This window comes from Athene noctua, chromosome 5 (genome assembly GCF_965140245.1).
Source record: "Athene noctua chromosome 5, bAthNoc1.hap1.1, whole genome shotgun sequence".
Taxonomy (NCBI): Eukaryota; Metazoa; Chordata; class Aves; order Strigiformes; family Strigidae; genus Athene; species Athene noctua.
The window spans coordinates 1,366,544-1,384,792 of NC_134041.1; the positions used below are offsets into that span (position 1 = coordinate 1,366,544).

The window sequence follows — 18,249 nt, forward strand, 5'->3', positions numbered from 1 at the left end:
CTGGGCAGCTTGAGGCCATTCCCTCGGGGCCTGGCGCTGGGGCCTTGGCTCCAGAGACTCATCCCCCCTCTCTGCCCCCTCCTGGCAGGGAGTTGCAGAGGGCCAGGAGGTCTCCCCTCAGCCTCCTCTGCTCCAGACTGAACCCCCCCAGTTCCCCCAGCCGCTCCCCAGCAGACCTGTGCTCCAGACCCTGCCCCAGCTCCGTTGCCCTTCTCTGGCCACGCTCGAGCCCTTCAATGGCCTTTTTGGGGTGGGGGGCCCGACGCTGAACCCACTCCCCGCGGTGCGGCCTCCCCGGGGCCGCCCGAGGGCAGCAGAGCCCGGGGACCGGCCGGGCCCCGCCACGGCTCCGCGGCCGCCCGGGAACCCCGCTCCGGGCGCCCAGACCCGCGGCGGGGGGGGCCGGGGCCGGGCCGGGCCGCCTGTCCCTTCCCCTCGGGGCGGTCGGGGCCGTCCCTGCCGCCCGCCCCCCGCCTTACCCCGGCTGCCGCCCGCCGAGCGGCCGCGCCTCCGCGCTCCGCGGCGCCATGGCCCGGCCCCCCGCCGCCCCTCCGCCGCCCTGGGCGGCCGGGACGAGCCGGCGGCCGCAGTGCCCGCACGGCCCCAACGGCTCCGAGCCCGGCGCCATGGGGCAGCGGGGCAACGGCACGGGGCGGGCGGCCGAGGGCTGCGGCGCCGTGTCGGTGGCGTTCCCGCTGACCATGATGATCACCGGCATCGTGGGCAATGCCCTGGCCATGCTGCTGGTGTCCCGCAGCTACCGGGCCAAGGGCAGCCGGCGCAAGCGATCCTTCCTGCTCTGCATCGGCTCCCTGGCGCTCACCGACCTGCTGGGGCAGCTGCTCACCAGCCCCATCGTCATCTCCGTCTACCTGTCCAACCGCGCCTGGGACGCCGTCGACCCCTCGGGCCACCTCTGCGCCTTCTTCGGCTTCAGCATGACGGTCTTCGGCCTCTGCCCGCTCTTCATCGCCAGCGCCATGGCCGTGGAGAGGACGCTGGCCATCCGCGCGCCCCACTGGTACGCCAGCCACATGAAGACGCGGGTGACGAGGACGGTGCTGCTGGGCGTCTGGCTGGCCGTGGTCGCCTTCGCCCTCCTGCCCATCGCCGGCCTGGGCCAGTACGCGCTGCAGTGGCCCGGCACCTGGTGCTTCATCAGCACCGGCGACAGCCGCCTCACCGGGAGCCTCTTCTTCGCCTCCACCTTCGCCGTCCTGGGGCTCCTCTCCCTGGTGGTGACGGTGGCCTGCAACCTGGCCACCATCGAGGCCTTGGTGTCCCGCTGCCGGACCAAAGCGACCGCCTCGCGCTCCAGCAAGCAGTGGGGGAGGATCACCACGGAGACGCTGATCCAGCTCTTGGGGATCATGTGTGTCCTCTCGGCCTGCTGGTCACCACTGCTGGTAGGTCGCCCGGCCACCCGCCGTGGCTGAGCCTTGGGAGGGCAGGGTGGCCCCGAGAGCCGCTGGGCTGGGCCGCTCAGGTTATGCGGGGACAGGGTGGCCGAGGGTGCGCCCCGAGGGAAGGAAGAGGGGACGGGGACGGAGCCCGGGGGATGTCGGGTTGGTAGGAGAGAGGCTGGGAGCGGTCCAAGAGGATGGCCTTTTGGAAAAATAGGACAAACCGGGGTCAAAAGGAGGGACCTTGAGGAAAAAAGGTCCAAGAGGACAGCCCAAGCACGGCGTGTTTGGGAAAACAAGACAAGGAGGGACCCCCGAGGAAAACTTGTACGGAGGAGAAAGGCAGGAGGGGAGGGGGCCGTGGCTCTGGGAACGGGGCACTGAACTTGGCAGTGCTGGGGGCACAGAGCCGCAGGCACCCAGCAGGGTGGGAGGGGAGGGCAGGGGGGCGGCTAGCGCTGGCCACGGGCTCCTGCCCAGCTCCTTCCACCCGCCCTGCAGCGCCGTCGGGGTCTGAGGGTGTCCGGGCAGGGGGAGCCTGTCCCTCGTTTAGGGGAACCTGTGGGGAAGCCTGTCGACACCTTACCCTGATGGAGCCTGTGCTCATGGGAATCGGCTGGTTATGGGGTTTTATTTGTTCCCACCTTGTAGCAAAACTCCCTTCAGTGCTTTATGAGGAAAGGTACGACTTGTGGCTTCGTGAGTGCCTCCTGGTTTTCAGCAGCTTGCTCACTGTATCTTATTTACGGCAGCTTTCTGGGCTTTTGGTTTCTGTATTTTTCTAAAGGATCCTTTCATTTCTTCCCACTGCTGTGTTATTCCTCACTTATGACTTTTCTTTCTTGTCCAACGGGTAAACCCCTCCTCATGATCTAGGAGTGTTGGGGGCTGAATCCACGTCTGCCCTAGGGGACAAGGGCACACCCAGGAGCCTGGTACCCCGTCTAAAAAGCCAGCTTATTCTGCTGTCAGAGGACAGTATGATTCCTGGAAAGTTTCCTTGGGATCCATCAGCAGGAAAGGGCTGAAGCTACATGTGGTCATTTTGAAGTTATGTGAAAGGTATTTGATGGCCAGAGAAGGATTTTTCTTCCTTGTGCACAGAGAACTTGAGCCCATAAACGGGGCTGTGACGAGAGGAGTGGCTGACAAAGCTAATGGCCGATGGGGATAAGGTAAAAATAGAAAACAGCTTAATTTATAGATGTTATCCTTGTAAATTAATTCAAATTCCATCAGATCCCCAAAATAACCCCGCCCCAAAAGAAGTCAGAGGCTCTAAGTTAACTTTCTAGAGATCATCAACAGCTTGTGACAAAAGTCAACTATGGAACCACACTGCAAATTTAGTGGGTACTTGAGACCAAAGAAGAATGTTCTGCTCCTCAAACCCCAAGAAATGTCAGATTTGGCAAGTTAAACCAGGCAGGTGCCCCGTCACCATCTCTGTGTCTCCGTGCAGCCCCAGACACCTTTGCCTGGCCCTTAACGTGGCTGTGGCAGGTCCTGCTGTCCCGCTGACGTCTGCCGTTACATCCCGCGGGGAGACGCTGGGATTTCTTTATTTTCCAGGAGTTAACTGTTGCATGCTTGTCCGTAATCAAAGAGGCATTTATTAATTGAAGGCAGCGTGTTTGCCTCCCTCCTTGCTTTTGTAGGCTTTGCTGGGCAGCAGGTTCTGCCCTTCGTAGCTGAGGAAGGTTTAACCAGCTCCCTCGACCAGCCCTGGGGGCCGTGGAGGGTTTAACCAGCCTTGCAGCATCGAGAGAAAATCTCTGAGATGAAGGACACTTTTCCTCTTCCTTCAGAACCCGAGCGCTCAGAAAAATCCGGGAGGGTGCAGGGCTTGCTCTCGGTGGTTTGCTTCCCATGGCATTTTTGGAGATTTAACGGTCAGAAGTGGGACGGGCAGAGCTGCCCCCACTCCGCCGGAGGGATCCGTGAATGGGGTGAGTTGGTGGAAGCATTTTTATACGCATGCTACAACTAAAGTGAAGCTGGTGGCAGTGTGTCACAGGGCTGGCTGCCACCTGGGGAGCCTAGGGAACAGCCCCGGAAAGTTGCTGTGTGCTTTGTTCAACTTTTTATCCAACTTTATTCAAAACACTGTAACGACATCTCACAAATCACACCTTTGTACGTTTGAAAACCAGAGCAGTGGAGGTTTGATGTTGTCATAAAACTGCATACAGTGATGACAGTAAAGTTTTATCTACTCTAATTGAATAAATGCAGTTATCAACTCTATTGCTATATGCGTTTTGAGCCAAATTTTTAATGGGCTTAAATTGTGTAGTTCCATTGACTTTATTCCACCTGCTGTTGTTCCTCTACCTTTTGCAGTCTTAATTCATTTAGAAGACCAGTACAGGCCACGGTAAACACCCTCTAGGGATATCAAACATGTCAAATTTCCAGTAGAGCGATTGTTGGCCCAACAAATATTCCAGTAAAGGAATATTATGCAATAAGACCAAAAATAAGCAGCCGTTGTCTGCTTGGGAAATGTGTTTTATTAGCCTGATATTTTTGTAGCTCCATGGTTTCACCAACAAAAGAACAAGAAAACAAAGTCGGCGAAACGAGGGTGATTGCAGAGCTCCCAGAGGAAGAGCTCGGCCAGCTGCTCCGGGAGAAGGGGCCGGGGAACGGCTGGAACGTGGGCAGGGGGCGTTTCCACGGCTGGGCTGCTCCCCGCAGCGTCCCCGACGGGCAGGAGCTGCGGGCGGCCTGGGCCGAGCTGGGACAGCGACCCTGATCCTGGACCCTGACCCTGACCCTGACCCCGATCCTGACCCTGACCCTGGACCCTGACCCTGACCCTGATCCTGGACCCTGACCCTGACCCTGACCGTAGCGAAGGTGGCGGAGGAAGCAGTGGCGTTGTGGATGTGTGTGTGTGGCGCACAAGCGGCTCTTCGATGTGGTCTGATCTGTATCTATCTCTAGTTTTTAAAAAGTCCTACCGAGGGTTGCTTATTTTTCATCTTTATTTAAATTAAATGTCGTAGATGGAATCCTCAACTGCTTCTGTTTCAAGAAACAAAACCAATTGTGCTTTGCACTGCGAGCTGCCCGGCCTTCCAGCCTCAGCCAAGTCTTTCCAAAGTCAACACGTGGTTATTGATCTGTCAGCCAGAACATCCCTTTGATTGAAAAAATCCTCCCCGTCGCCTCTGCCCCTGCTCACTCTTGCTCAGACTTCCCGGGGCCAGCAGCAGCCTGGCTGTGACCCTCTTGGCTGACGCTGCGCCCCAAGGCAGCCGTTGGAGCAGGGAGGGGAGAACCTTGGCTGGGATCCCGCGGGTCATGCGCCCGCTGCTGCGGGTTGTCTGGGCTCTGCGGAGCGGCTGCAGCGAGGAGCTGGGCAGGGCCGCGAGGGGCTGAGCGCCAGGCTCGTCCCTCGGGCTCTTCGCGGTGTTCTCGGGGCTGGCTGCCCCTTTCCTCACCCTTCGCAAAGGCCGTGGTTTTGGTGCGCAGCCGAGTGTCACCCGTCACGGGCAGGATCCATCTCCTGGACAGACCCAGGAGACACCTTGAGCCGTGCGGCCCCGCGTCAGCTCCACCTCCCCGCCGGCCCCGAGCACCCGCGCGGGCTGTGGGCGCAGCCGCCTCTCCGAGCGCGGGGGTTCCCCCGCCGCCCTCTCAGAAGGCGTTCGGGTCCCCGTGGCGATGAGCTCCTGGCGGAGGCCTTGCAATGCGGGGTGGAATGTGGCTTTTCTGTAGAGCCTCTGAAGTGATGTGGTTTTGAGCAGCTGTAGTTGGTAGGGAAAGCTCAGGGGGGGAACTTCAGGCAGTAGATACCCACTCAACCGTGGAAAATTATATCAGACATCTTTCAAAATGGGATTCGTATTCCCCATGGTTATGCGTTCGGGTATGAGAGCACGGCAGCACCAGCTCTGGTGAACGCTCACACCGGCTTTGAATAAAAAAAATACCCCCCAAAGAAGCCTTCCCAGGGTTTTTACCCAAATAAGCAGCAGCCTGGTGACAAAGCCAGTGCTGCCGTGGCTGGAGCACGTGGAGGAGGGAAGCAGGTGCAGAACAGGGCACCCCCAGGCCGGGCTCCTCCTCGGTCGCTGGTTTGCCTGCGGGCTGTGGCAGCCCCTGGCCGTGACTCGCCTTCGAGTCTGTACCAGGAGAGTGAGGGCAGCCTTGTCTTGGAGCTCATGGCACCGATTGCTGTAAAGCAGGTTTATGTCTTAATTCGGGAGATGAGGATGTACAAAGTTGTTCTTTTAGTCGGTTGAATCGTTGCAGAGCCATCTTCAGTTTATCTGTCAGAGGTCGTAACCCTTGTAGCAACCCTGTGGGAAAATGGATCCTCCCTCCTGCCTGTACATACCTCCGCTGACACTTTGCACTACAAGTGATAAAATTACCTGAAAGTACACATTTTGGGGTGAAAGTATTCATCAGAGCTGCCCCTTCTTTGGCTTTTCTGAGTAATGAGTGGCTGTTGCTGACCAGTGCTCGTGTTCCGCCACGTGCCGCCCGCAGCAGGACCCCGCCAGCCCTGCGCTGCCTGACGAGCGGTGTAAATCAGGATCCCACCGCGCCTGACACCATTTAATTCCCCCAAAATCAACCCGCAGCCAGCTCTCGGCTCCCGGCCCAGAGCTTGCTGGTCCGTGCTGCGAGGCACGGGAGACATCACATTCGGAAACGTGTGTGAAACGTTTTACGGTGTAAAATAGCGTCTCGGTCGTGCCAGTTCGGATGCTGTGGGAAACGTGTCTAAATACATCAGAGTTCGCTGGGGGCAGGGAGGATAGACAGGTCAGGTTAACACAAAATGCAGTCTGTGGCTTTTGACAAAAAGATTTTTTTTTTCTGTTGTCTTAAAATGTTTTCTTGACTCCGAGCCCAAAACGCCTTTATTAACCCTTTTAATTTGGCTCAGTTCATAAGCAGAATAATTTACCTTAAAATCAAATTCTAAAATTTAGAAGTTATAGAGTAAAACAGCTTTAGAAAGAAGATATTTTTGTATTTGAAGTTCTTTTTTTCTGACATTTACTGTTCATAACATAATTCTGAAGAGCTCTACTCGTCCTGAGTTACTCAGCTGTTCCTTGTAATTGTGATAATATGACACTGATAAAATGAGTCCCTTTAAGTCAATTTTGCAAGGTCCATAATTTCCTTTGCTAGCCAAGGCCATCCTGCACCTCCAGGATTTAGCGCCCAGCTTGCTGCGAAGAAGCAGCGTGTGCTGCCTCGGTTTAGGGTGAGATCTAGAAATAAATCTGACCGACAGCTGAAAGCTCCCGTGTTTATCCCTCACTTTACACACACACACACACTGAGCTGCTCCTCCAGTGCGTGTTTGCTCAGATCACAGGATGAGGGAGGGAAAAAACCTCCTTGTCAGGTGTTTGCCTTTGGGGATATTTGCAGATAGTGATGTACAGATAACAGCGGCTTAACATAGATCGCTTTCTCCTCCCAACTTTCCGTAGATTACGATGTTGAAGATGATCTTCAGCCACACATCGTTCGAGCACTGCAAGGGGTTCTCCGGTGAAGCCCAAAGCTCGGAACTGCACAAGGAATGCAATTTCTTCTTGACAGCGGTGCGCTTGGCCTCGCTAAACCAGATCCTGGATCCCTGGGTCTACCTGCTGCTCAGAAAGATCCTCCTCCAGAAGTTCTGTCAAGCAGCCAACGCCGTCTCCAAGTGCTCCAACAACGAGTGGAAAGAGAGATCCATCACCTTGTCGGAGGAAATCCGACGGACGGCGGCGTGAAGGAACGTCCATCCCTTTGCATGGAAACGACTTTTGCCAGCGAGTAGCTTTAAATCTTACTGTGAATTGGGGTATCCGTAGCATGTTAGCACCTGCATAAATAGCTGAAAACGGTATTACTGGGTGGACTTACAATGCCAAATAATTACGTAGCCAGTGTGCCAAAAGGTCTCAAATACAGGAGAAGGAATTGGGTTTGTTTCCACATTCTGTTGTTACAGCCGTTCCTAAGCGAGGTGCAGAGCGTCGTGGTCTGTGTGCCTGAAGTGGAGTTGGGAGGGAGTTTTCTTGTGTTAAGCTAGAAAAAAATGTTTTTCCTGTTGGGAAACACTTGGAACAGATTCAACAGATTAAATTGCTGAAGAGACCCGCTCTGGTATATATGTTGATACTAAGATTATCTACTTTATAGAGTCCTTCTCCCTCCTTTTTTCTGGGGGGAGAAAAGGGCAAAACCCCCCAGAATTAAAGGAAGACAGAATGAGGAGGCTTCATTCGGATTTCCGTGGCTTAAAACGGAAAAGGTCGTGTGGTACCGCTGCTGGTACATCTTTCTCTTCCGAGGACTGACAGTAGCACGAGTCTCACGACACAGGGATTTGTCCTGATAAAAGCTCGTTCTGCGCGGATGCTAAAGTGAGCTCGTCTGCTGAGGAGGACGTAGCCGTGGGGTAAATACACAAGTGAGAAATCTGTGATTTTTTAATTTTTTTTTTTAAGTAGCAGCCTATGAAATACCCAGGCATAACCAGAATTGCTGTTGCAAAGCAGACTATAAAACTGCTTCGAGCAGATGGAGAGAGTGATAAACAGGTGGTAAGAGACAGTAAATGTTCTTCCTGTAGATTAATGGCAGAGGTTTACAAAGCCAAAAGTACTGTTTTCATATGAGTTGTTTTACTTGGAAATGCCCTTGTCCGGGAATAAAAAGAGCATCCAATGATTTTTTAAGTAACGGGGACGTCACTCAAAACTTCTTCATTACTAAAATCTCCTAAAAAGTGACCAAAATAGTACCCCAAAAGAGTTTATTTCTTCTTTTCTCTGAAAAGACAAATTTGAGAGATGTGGCAGCTTTGGGAATTTTTAAAATAAAGCAGACTGGAAGAGGTGGGTAGAAGCGTGTGCGTTAGACCCTTCCCCCAAGTAACTTTCAGGTTTTAGCAGAAAACTGAGTTCTAACACATTTGTGTCACATCTGAAGTTTATTTTTTAAAGGGCTACATTTTTTTCCTTCTTTTCTTCACCCCTGTGTAGGTGATAGCCTCTAATGGCTCCCGTTTCACGGCCTCTTGGGTGAAATCAGATGCAAATACAGTGAAGCGCAGTATATCCTGTAGTTGTACCTGTATGGTATGTGCCTTAAAGGCAAAGGTAATCCTGCATCTGCTGGGAATTTCTCTGCACGGAACCTTTATTTTCATTTCTCTTCGTTTATAAAAGTAACCACTCAAAAGAGAGACTGGCTACTGACTTTTCTTGTTCTGCTACCGCGTTGTCTCGTTCCTTATCATCCTATCAGTCCAACAAAAATAATTAAGCTGACAGCAGAAGCCACTGTCTACATAAATCTAATTTTATCTGGGTGGCGTTTGAGTGTGGCCTAAAAGCTACTGTCTCGCTGTAAGAGCCAGCCTAAACCCACAGAGGCCCATCACGTGAGGAGCCGCCTTTCTCTGACCAGTACCCCTCTCTTCTTCAATTTAATGACATCAATTCCTCTTTCAGTTACGAGTCGACTCCATCCTTCCAGCTGGCGTCGAGCCTCCCACCTGCCCGTGCCTGCACGTCGAGGGTGCTGCCCGCCCCCCCGCCCCGCCCCACGTACCAACCAGCGCTGTGGGGAGTGCCCTGAAACGGGAATTTGACTCATTCTCTTTGAAAAAGTGCCTTGCAGGATTCATACTTTTTTTTTTTTTTTTTAAATTTATTTTGGCATGTAAAAAGCCCGTTCTTCTGTCCAGAGGACTGGTATTGTTCAGTTTATCTACATCAGCTGTTTAAAACAAATAAACCCAGATGCTTGTAAAATATGTCGGGGTGACCTTAACAATCAGTCCCAGTCGTTCTTCGTCAAGACAATTTCCACGCAGCAGCAAGGGAGCATGGGGCTGCTCTGGGTCCCCGCCCCGGGCAGGACAGCGAGGGAGAAGCTCCGTGAGGAAGAGGGGATGGATCCCCCTCATGTCAGAACTCCGCAGCGAGAGCCAGGGGCTGGTGGTTCCCCTCCACCCTCAATCCATCACGGGACAGGGCCCGCAGCCGCAGGAAGGGACCCTCGTGCGCTTCCAGGGAACCAGACACGTGTCGGCGTCGGGGGTGGTTCCACTTGAGTTCACTGAAAATAATTCTGCTGCGCCGTGCCTTTTTTTACCAAAACGGGACACTTACAGTTTGGACAAAGGCCATCGTGTCCCTCTTTGGGCGCAGTAATATGAAGCTACTTTAAATATTAGAAAATGGGAAGGAATGCCTGCTTTTCATTTGTTTACAGAAAAGGAGTTTAAGCACTATTCGCCGGCCACGGCGGCTGAACCGGGGCCTGGCTGGAGGAACGCACGTTCAAAAAGGAATTCAAAGAGCTTGAGCATAAATGAAAGCTTTTATTTCCCATTTACCTGTTTGAATGGGAAGGTGTATTTTTGTGGCGTGTCTTTAAAGATGCCTTTTATGTGGTGTATTTATAATTCCACTACAGCGGTATTTCTAATACTGGTTTTAACATGCTGTACTTCTGTCAGAGCCGTTACGGGAACTGTAGCGCATGGAAAAACAATTCTGAGCTCGTTGTTTGCCTTAAAAACTCGCTTGTTTGTGTACCAAATCAACGTGTGTTGTATCAGTCGGAATAAAAGTTCAGCAGCATAACCGGTCTCTGTTTCCTTGATCACTCTTGCCCGGGACACAATGTCCCAACAGTTTCAAACAGCCTGGCCAGAGCCGTGGGTCCCCCTGGGCGAGTGGAGCCGTGGGGTGCTCGCCTACCTTCCTCCCTGCTCCCCCAGAGCTGCACCCAAAAGCACGAGGGGATGGAGTAAGGTCGGTCTTCACGCATGAATTATTATTTAGAGCCGAGCTCACACCTCAGAGAGCTGCAGCCCAGCCCGTGGGCTGGAGAAGCCCACCCGCAGCCCCTCTCACCGAGGCTGCTCCCATTTATTATTTTTTTTTACATTATTTACATTATTATTTTTCTTACATTTTGTAATTTTCACACGAACTTGTCGAGCCCCTAAAGCAGATTCATAGAGAAGAGGCGCTGGGAGCATCACTAGGATGGGCCAACCCAACCCACCACCTCCTCCGCTGAGCTGGTGGAGTGTCACCATCTGTTTCTCCGAACTTAAATGACCTTCAGAGCAGAAACAGCGAATGTTCCCTGTTCTCCAAACGCCCTGCCTGTTCCCTGCTGCTGGAGGGCCTCAGAGCGATCGCTGTGCCGTGGTACCACGCTGCAGGAGCCCCGGAGAAACGGCCACTAGCCACTACACACGCGAGAGATGCCCAGCAAAGCCCATCCTGCAAGTTACAGCTTTTCTCAGCTACAGCCCTGGAAGGAGACTCTCCCGGGAAAAGGGATCCTCCGGAAAGGACTTACCGAAGCAGCCCGTGGGTGGGTGCCCAGGGCAGAAACCTGTTTATTGTGTAAACCTCTCCTGCAGCTGGGGCAGAGCCTGAGCCGCCGGGCACGGGACTTAATGTCAACAGTCACGGGCTGATGGGCACCTTGAAATCGGTGCTCTGCGGCTGAGAGCGTCACAAGGACCTTGCTTTAAATTTTCTCAGCCTAGCATGACGCTGTGCAACTGGAAATACCGTCACTTCGTTTTTGTCTGTGAGTGTGCCACTGCGAGCAGCTGGCAGTGAACCGCCGCCGCCGCACTGAAATCTTTCATTTCTGGTGAAAGATTTGACCCAGGAAAAGGGACGCTCCTTGTACCAGACAGACCAAAGCCAGATTACAGACACTGCAACACACCCGAGGGCCCGGGGGGGTTGGGCTGCGTCTGCTCCGCAGGGTCCCGCATCGCTCTGCGGCCCCACGTCGGGTCCCCTCACATGGGAGCACACGAAGGCACCTGCCAGCAGCCAGAGATGCGCGTGGGGAGCAAACCCAGGCTCAGCTCGTTTTGCTGTGCACAAAGCCCGGCTTAGCTGGTGCCCAACAGCGGTGAAACACCTTGGGCTGGTTTCCTCCAGCCCCGCCAAGGTGGGTCCTGCCACCCCCGAGCAGCACAACCGGGGGGTCCCGCAGGAGCATCACCAGGCCCCAGGTATCGGGGTGCCTGCTGCCCTTTTCACCCTCCTCCCTTCAGTGGCCACCCCGCGCCTCAACAACCGGCACTAAAACATCAAGCCTGGCTTAGCAGAGCCAGAGCAACCCTGTGATCCCGGCTCGCAGACGGGGTGAAACGCATGGATGGAGGATCCCGGCGCTGATCACTATCGCTCCGAGCACCTGAATCTGAAAGCAAACAGGTTGCACGGCCGCAGCGTAAACCCGAGGCGCTGGTTTGCGAAACGCGGGTAAAAGGAGGCCCCAGCCTTAAAGCAATTGTGAGAAATGGATGAGTTTGCTGTGCAGGGGCGAAGGAGGAAGCTGAATAATGCTCAGTGGCAAAGCATGAATCACCCTCCAGGAGGGCGAGACCGAGTGAAGCTGGCAAGGAGGAGCTGTCAGGCACCCAAACGCGCTGAAGTACAACCTCAGACACCCGGGAGATCCCCTGCTCATTGCCACATTTTCTAAATGAAAACTTTAGACAGCAAGAGTAGCGAGTCCCAGATTATAGTTTTTTCATTCACTTGATGTTTGCAGATAACGTTGAATAATTTAGAACAAAAACTGCGCAGCACCCTGGTCACGGTCTGAAGACTTGTAAAGGCAACAGTAGTTGAGCACCAGTCGGTCACCACCGATTTATTTAACTGGGTTATTTTGCCAGTGGGAGGAGAAGGCAGTGCAAAGCCAGGTCTAACTCATACCCAGCCCCCGTTAGTCATGGAAAGGCAAATGTGGGTGCGCGTGAAGGGGAGCGGTGGGGTGATGCTGGGTCTTGGCCGCGCTGCTTCGGGGCCAACCTGGGGCTCCTCCGGTGGGATCAGCCCCAGCGCTGGCAGCCAGAGCTGCTGAAGATGGTGCCGGTCTCCCAAGTTCCTCGCACAGGCTCCCCTGGAAAGTTTAGAAATGAAACCCTGGCATCAGATCACTAGTCCCTGCTGGGACAGCGAGGTGCTGCGCAGCACCCCTGGGTGCATCCCCCGGCACCGGGACGGGCTTCCCACGGCACTCAGCAAATTTGAGCTGTTTAAAAACAAGCAAACAAAAAACAAACCAACAAAGAAACCAACACAGCAACTCTGTTAAAAAAAAAAAAAAAAAAAAAAAAAAAAAAGCAAAGTGCAAGAGATCATTAAAGACAGTGAAATGAGAGAGATGGAACCACAAAAAGCAAATCTATTTTATCTTGAACAGCAGCAGGAAGGAGGGCAGCCGATAGCTCTGGTTGCCCGGAGACAGCAGAGCGCTCCCCGAAAGCTCTTTTCAAGGCTCACAGGTCTCTGCCCCGAGTTGCAGGGACTCTGGCGGGGGGTAACGTGTGTTCGAGAGGCTCAAACCCTGCCTGCTCTCCCTTGATGAGTTTTTCACCCAGAAGAGCCGATCCTGAGCGCAGCCCCCCCCCACCCAGCTCCCTCCGGGCACGTCCCTCGATCTCTGCCCAACGGGGCCACCAAGCCCCAGGGAAGCCCGCGGTGGTTTTCCACGTGCCTCCTCCCTCCGTGGCTCTTGTGCGGAGTTGGAGACGCTGCTGGGTCTCGTGGGGGGGACGTCCCGGCTCTCGGGGCACAGGCACTGCATTTTTGTCTAACAGCTCTTCCAGTACAATTAAAACAATTAAATGCAATGGCTGCCCTTTTCGTGACGTGGAAACGCGTGTTTTAAGGATTCTGTTTTGACATGTTGTACGCACAGTGACAAAGGCAGAAGATAGCGATTTACAAATAAATGCGTGACACCGAGTCACCAGGCACCGACAAAACAGCCTCAGTGCTGAGCTGCTCTGTCGGAGACGGGAGCCTCCGGCTGGTGCAGGTGAGGTGCTGGGTGTTCAGTGGAGTGGGTCAGGTCACGCCAGCGCAGGACAAGATCTGGGGCCAGGGGTCACTTACCTCCAGGAGCCGCAGCCCACCGTGAGGGACTGAGCTCGCCCCAGCTGCCTGCGAGGGGCAGAGGAAGGGCGATGGGCGGGGGGGGTGCAGGGGGGAAAGGGCTGTCCCCCAGCTGCCTGCTATAGCACCCGGGGACCCTCAGAGGATCTCAAACACCCCAGACGTGGCTCGTGGAACAACAGCTTGCAATCCACAGGCTCCTCACGTCCAGCATGCTTGGGCCTGCTGGAACTTTTCCAACAAGCGTTGGCAAGAGCGACGGGACCGGAGAGGTATTTACAGGCTGAGTCCTGCAGGTCTCGCTGGTTTACGGGGACACAAGTCACTGTGTAGCTCCCTGGCATTAACGGGCCTGAGATTCCCCCTTTGAGAGGGCTGAGCCCCAGGTCCTTCCTGCGCGTTATTAATCTGCGGCCATTTCACTTGAGAACAACAAGTTATAAATTAACCGGCTGCGACTTTTATGGTTTCCCAGGTTTTTCTGGGCGGAAGCAAGGGCACTGTGCGAGCGCCGTCCCGGGGGGGCTGTGCTGAATGAAAAAGGGCAGAGCAGTCCCAGCATCAGCCAGCGGCGCTGAGTTACCCCCCAGCACCGTCGGTGCTCCCTGCGGGGCCGGACTCTGCCCTTCCCCAGCAGCACTGCCATCAAAACTGAGCTGCTGCCCGGCAGTTACCCCGCTCCCGGGCCGCAAAACTAACGCAGGGTGTCCTTTAGCCAAACGCCGCCGTGCTCTGCTTCCCTCGGCGTTTCCATTCCTCCCGGGAAGCGCAAAGAGAAATCAGAGACCCAGCGCCCTGCCCGTGGCACATCCCGGCAGCCCAGGGCGTCCCAGCGCACCCCAGGGGCAGCAGCGGCCGCTGGGGCTTTGGGCTGGCGATCTGTAGATCCAAAGCATCTCTGGTTGACCCCAGGCAGCAGCAGTCCTCTGGCCGGCTCCGTCAGGCTCTGGTTTCCCTCTGAACACTTCAGATTTTTCAGGGATGAAGTCAAAGGGAGAATGAGCTCTGAGTTCACCCAAGCTCGTCCCTGCCAGCCTCTCCCCAGCGAGCCACGCCGATGCTGACAGGGGATGTGCAGGAATTCAGCCCTCGCTTCAGTCCACTGCAGAACATAAAAGAACCGCTTTGGATATAAAATATGTTAAATATGTTCAAATACATTTTGTTACAGACGATATATTTATATTTTGGGCCGCTTTGTTTTGGTAATAAGCTGTAGCAAAGGGTAGAAGCCCCAGTTATTATGACTTTTTGTAAACACACCGATTTAACAAACTGTGTCTGCCCTTCAACATACAGGCTGTTTGCACAGAGAGCAGCCACAGTTATTACATGCATCCATTAAGAAAAATAATTCCCAACAATTTTCAGTTTATATGACAGGTTGGAGTCAGCTGGATTTTGCCTGGTGTGTTTGCAACTCACTGGCTCTGAAAATGAGCAGGCTTTAAAGGACAAAAACATGCCTAGAAAGCCTTTGCCCACATTTGGGCAAGGTTTTGTCCCATCTCGCCAACTTAGGGCAAGGTGGCAGCCCGTGTGTCCCGCCACGGGAGCTGTGCAACGAGCCAACCCCCCCATCCCGTGCCGAGGGAGCTGGCCCAGCCGGCGTGGCCAAGCAACAGCCCCGGACCGGGGAGATGTTCCACCGGGGCTGGGACACGGCCCATGTCCAGGGGGTTGGGGTGGGAAGTCGCCCAAATCGCAATTTAGGTGCTGTGTATGTAAACCAGTGAATGCGGCCTTAGACTAAAACCACCAGACAGGACAGAGCCCCTGTCTCCTGGAGCCGTCAGACTGTGGCTCTTCTTCCAAAGAGACCAAGTGAAGCCTCTGCTAGTGCATCCACCAGGCCCGAGCACTAAACCCCCTCAGTGCCCTTGCTGGTCTCCAAAAATTGCTCATTCTTCTGTTAAATCTGTGCTATTGCCTTGTGCCTAACGGGAGCGGGGAGAGTCACTAATTTACAGGGCTTGGATGTGTCGACACACTCTGGAAAGAAATGATTTAGCCTCAGAATAATCAGGTTTCTCCCCGCCTGTTTCTTTCATGCTGCTGCTCTTGATCTTTCGAGGGCCCGTGACAGGAAGATGAGATGAAGCTACAGACTCTGCAAATTCCTGTGCTCTCCAACCGCAGCGTTTCCTTCGTCAGCCGTCACCGCAGTCGGGCACCTCCTGGAGCCAGCGCGGCAGAAGAAAGACAAGTTACTTCCACAGTGACAAACTTCAGCTGGAGACTTTTAATGGCACTGTTTTATCCAAACCATAATAATAAATAATAATAATAATAATAATAATAGTGAAAAATGCTCTCTGCTTCGCTGAAGAACGTCCTGTTACCTTGGCTGGCTGCTGTCCCCAGGAGCAGCCCACGCCACTGGCGATGCCAGCCCAGCGTCACGGTCAGAGCGGTGATAAAGCAGCCTGTCAGGTTAAAACTCCAGATAAATTTACATTACAAAGGGCAAGAATTTAGTGTTCTTTGTCCTCTCTGCCGAGGCTGCTGTGTCCCCCCCAAAGGCGACAGGGGACACCGCAGAAGGACGTTGTGTCTGCAGCGGCTGGCGGTGCCCAGCCTGGCACCGCTCTGAATCCGAAGGATGAGGAGTGAAAAGTTTCCTCCAGAAACACTCAAGCGCCACATCTGCAGGTTCCTGCTCCGTCCTGACCCTGCTGAGGGGGGGACCGGCCCCTGGGGCCCTTCAGTCTCTCCAGAGCCTGGCAGTGTGGGCGCTGCCTGACCGTGGTGGTACCCACCTCCGTCTGCTGCAGCACAGGGCAAAATCCTCTACATTGGTGTAAATTCCTCTGCCGGCTCAGCCCCCAGGCAGGGCTTGGGAACCCCTCCCCGTCAGGCAGCACCCCCATACACAGCACACCCGCACCAGTAAGCAAAGGAGACTGGTACCGTAAACTCCTGCTGTGCCTGGGACACGGTGCCGGGGCCACCGGGGCTGGGCAGGCACGTGGCCGGGCAGAGCTGTCCCCAGTGTCCCCAGTGTCCCCAGTCACCCTACTGGGACAGGAGCCAGCGTCCAGCTGTTCCCCGCTGGCAGTGACCTGCGGTAGGTGCAAACAGGTGCTGCAGGACGCTGGCAAGCCGTCTCTTGCTTTGCATTTTTTCACCCCAAAGTAGGTAAAAATAGCAGCTGACTCTTTGTCAAGCCCTTAGTGGTTCCAGCGGTGACAATAATAACTACCAACCGCCCCCTTTTTGGTTTTGACAGGTAAATCTGACGCTTTGAAACTCTCTGAAGAGCAAGGACAACGCTTGGTTTCTCTGGGAGCGCCTCTGGGTACGGCATCGCCTAAAGCCCACATCCCACCCCGGAGCGCCTGGCACCGGGGGAGGCCGCAAGCCGAGCTGGGGCCGAGGGCTGGGGGTTGCACGTGAGCACAGAAACCTGTGCACCCACTGGGGAAATGCTGGTTAATAATCTACAGAACGTCTTACCCTGGGGTGGGTGGAAGGTTTCGGGGGGGTGTCTGTGTCCCCACCTTCCCCCCCAGCACTGAGCCCAGAGTGGCAGCAGAGGGGTGCTCACCCCGACGGGGGTGCCCTTGCTGTGGGGGAGCATTTTAACTCGAGCTTTTCTTCATCAAAAGGTTCCCAGAAATTGTCATAAGTAAATAAATAAGGAAAGGCAGCAGCAGGCTCCCCGCGAGCCCCCAGCCCGGGGTCTGCGCTCTCCCTGCGACTGCCCTGGACTCTCCCGCTGACCTGCAGAAAAACAGCTTTAAACCCATAAAGCCATCAGGATTTCCTAAGAAAACTCTCGGCGTCATAAAAAAAGCAAACAGACCATTTCCTTACGTACCTCCCGGAGCAGAAGACTGGCCGCGTCACTCATCTGCTGCAGCCCCGAGCCTACAGAAACCGGGTGGTTTATGGCCCGTCCGCAGGGTCACGGCGGCGTGGGGAAAGCCTTCCTCCTGGAGAAAGCACCTGAGCCCAGAGAAATAACATCCGTGTATATCCTTAGTGAATATAAATGTGTTTGAATGAGCCCTGGATGAAATCGTGACATGCTTGGAGCTGTAAGCATGTGGTCGGCGTGATCCAGATGAAGCATCCACTTCTGTATTGTTTATAAACAGCCAGCGGGCCAAATTCCACCCTTTTATACAGAACATTAACAAATCATTTTAATTAGCATATTAAACAAAATAAAGGCGTTAGCTTCACCTTGCTATCTGACATCAACTGCATTTACAGTGTCTGTCCCTGAAGCCCCAGCCCAGCATCCCCCGGGGAGGAAGGTGAAGGCAGACCCAGGAGAGCCCCCCCAGCTCCTCTCTCCCCCCCTGCCCGTGTCCTGGTGCTCCGGGGGGGTCTGGGCAGGGGTTGTGCATCACAGACAAACCTTGCCCGTGTCTAGACTGCTCACCTGCAGCAGATCCCAACATCACTGCCAGCAGGTTCCTCATGGCACTGGCATTCCCACTGTGAAATCAGAAATGTTGGGGTTTAGGATTTTTTTTTTCCTTGACAGGAAACTAAATCCAAATTTTTGTTTTATTTTATCACACAGGCAGCTCGTCACCCGACTACAGCCCATCGGCCACGGGAGATGCTCAGCGACAGCAGCATCTGTTGAAATGCTATTTAAAAGCAGAAGGAAGTGACAGGGTTGGAGAGGGTTTTCCTCTACAAGTCCCCCTCCTCCTCTATGCCTGCCCCCCCTTTTCTACTCCCATCCCCACCCTGGGAGCAGAAGGGGAGCAGACAGACCCCAGCACACACGTGGGAGGAGGGGGGGCACTGCTGCGGCCTCGCACGCTCCTCCACGGGGTGGGAACGAAAGGGAAAGGAGCCTGGAGGGAAAGAATAATGAAAAAAGCAAAGCTGCCCTTTGTGCTTTTCCCTGGCATCACCCGGCGACATTGCAGGAAAAGGTGGCAGCATCAGGTCGCCAAAAG

General features: G+C 54.5%; 1 protein-coding gene across 1 annotated transcript; it reads left to right on the forward strand.

Annotated features, from left to right (window-relative positions):
* Window positions 1-527: 527 nt before the first annotated feature.
* On the forward strand, window positions 528-7,522 carry PTGER3 (prostaglandin E receptor 3). The gene is made up of 2 exons (XM_074907101.1): window positions 528-1,406; window positions 6,869-7,522. The coding sequence occupies exons 1-2, from the start codon at window positions 528-530 to the stop codon at window positions 7,154-7,156; spliced, it is 1,167 nt and encodes a 388-aa protein (XP_074763202.1). The 3' UTR covers window positions 7,157-7,522.
* Window positions 7,523-18,249: the final 10,727 nt, after the last annotated feature.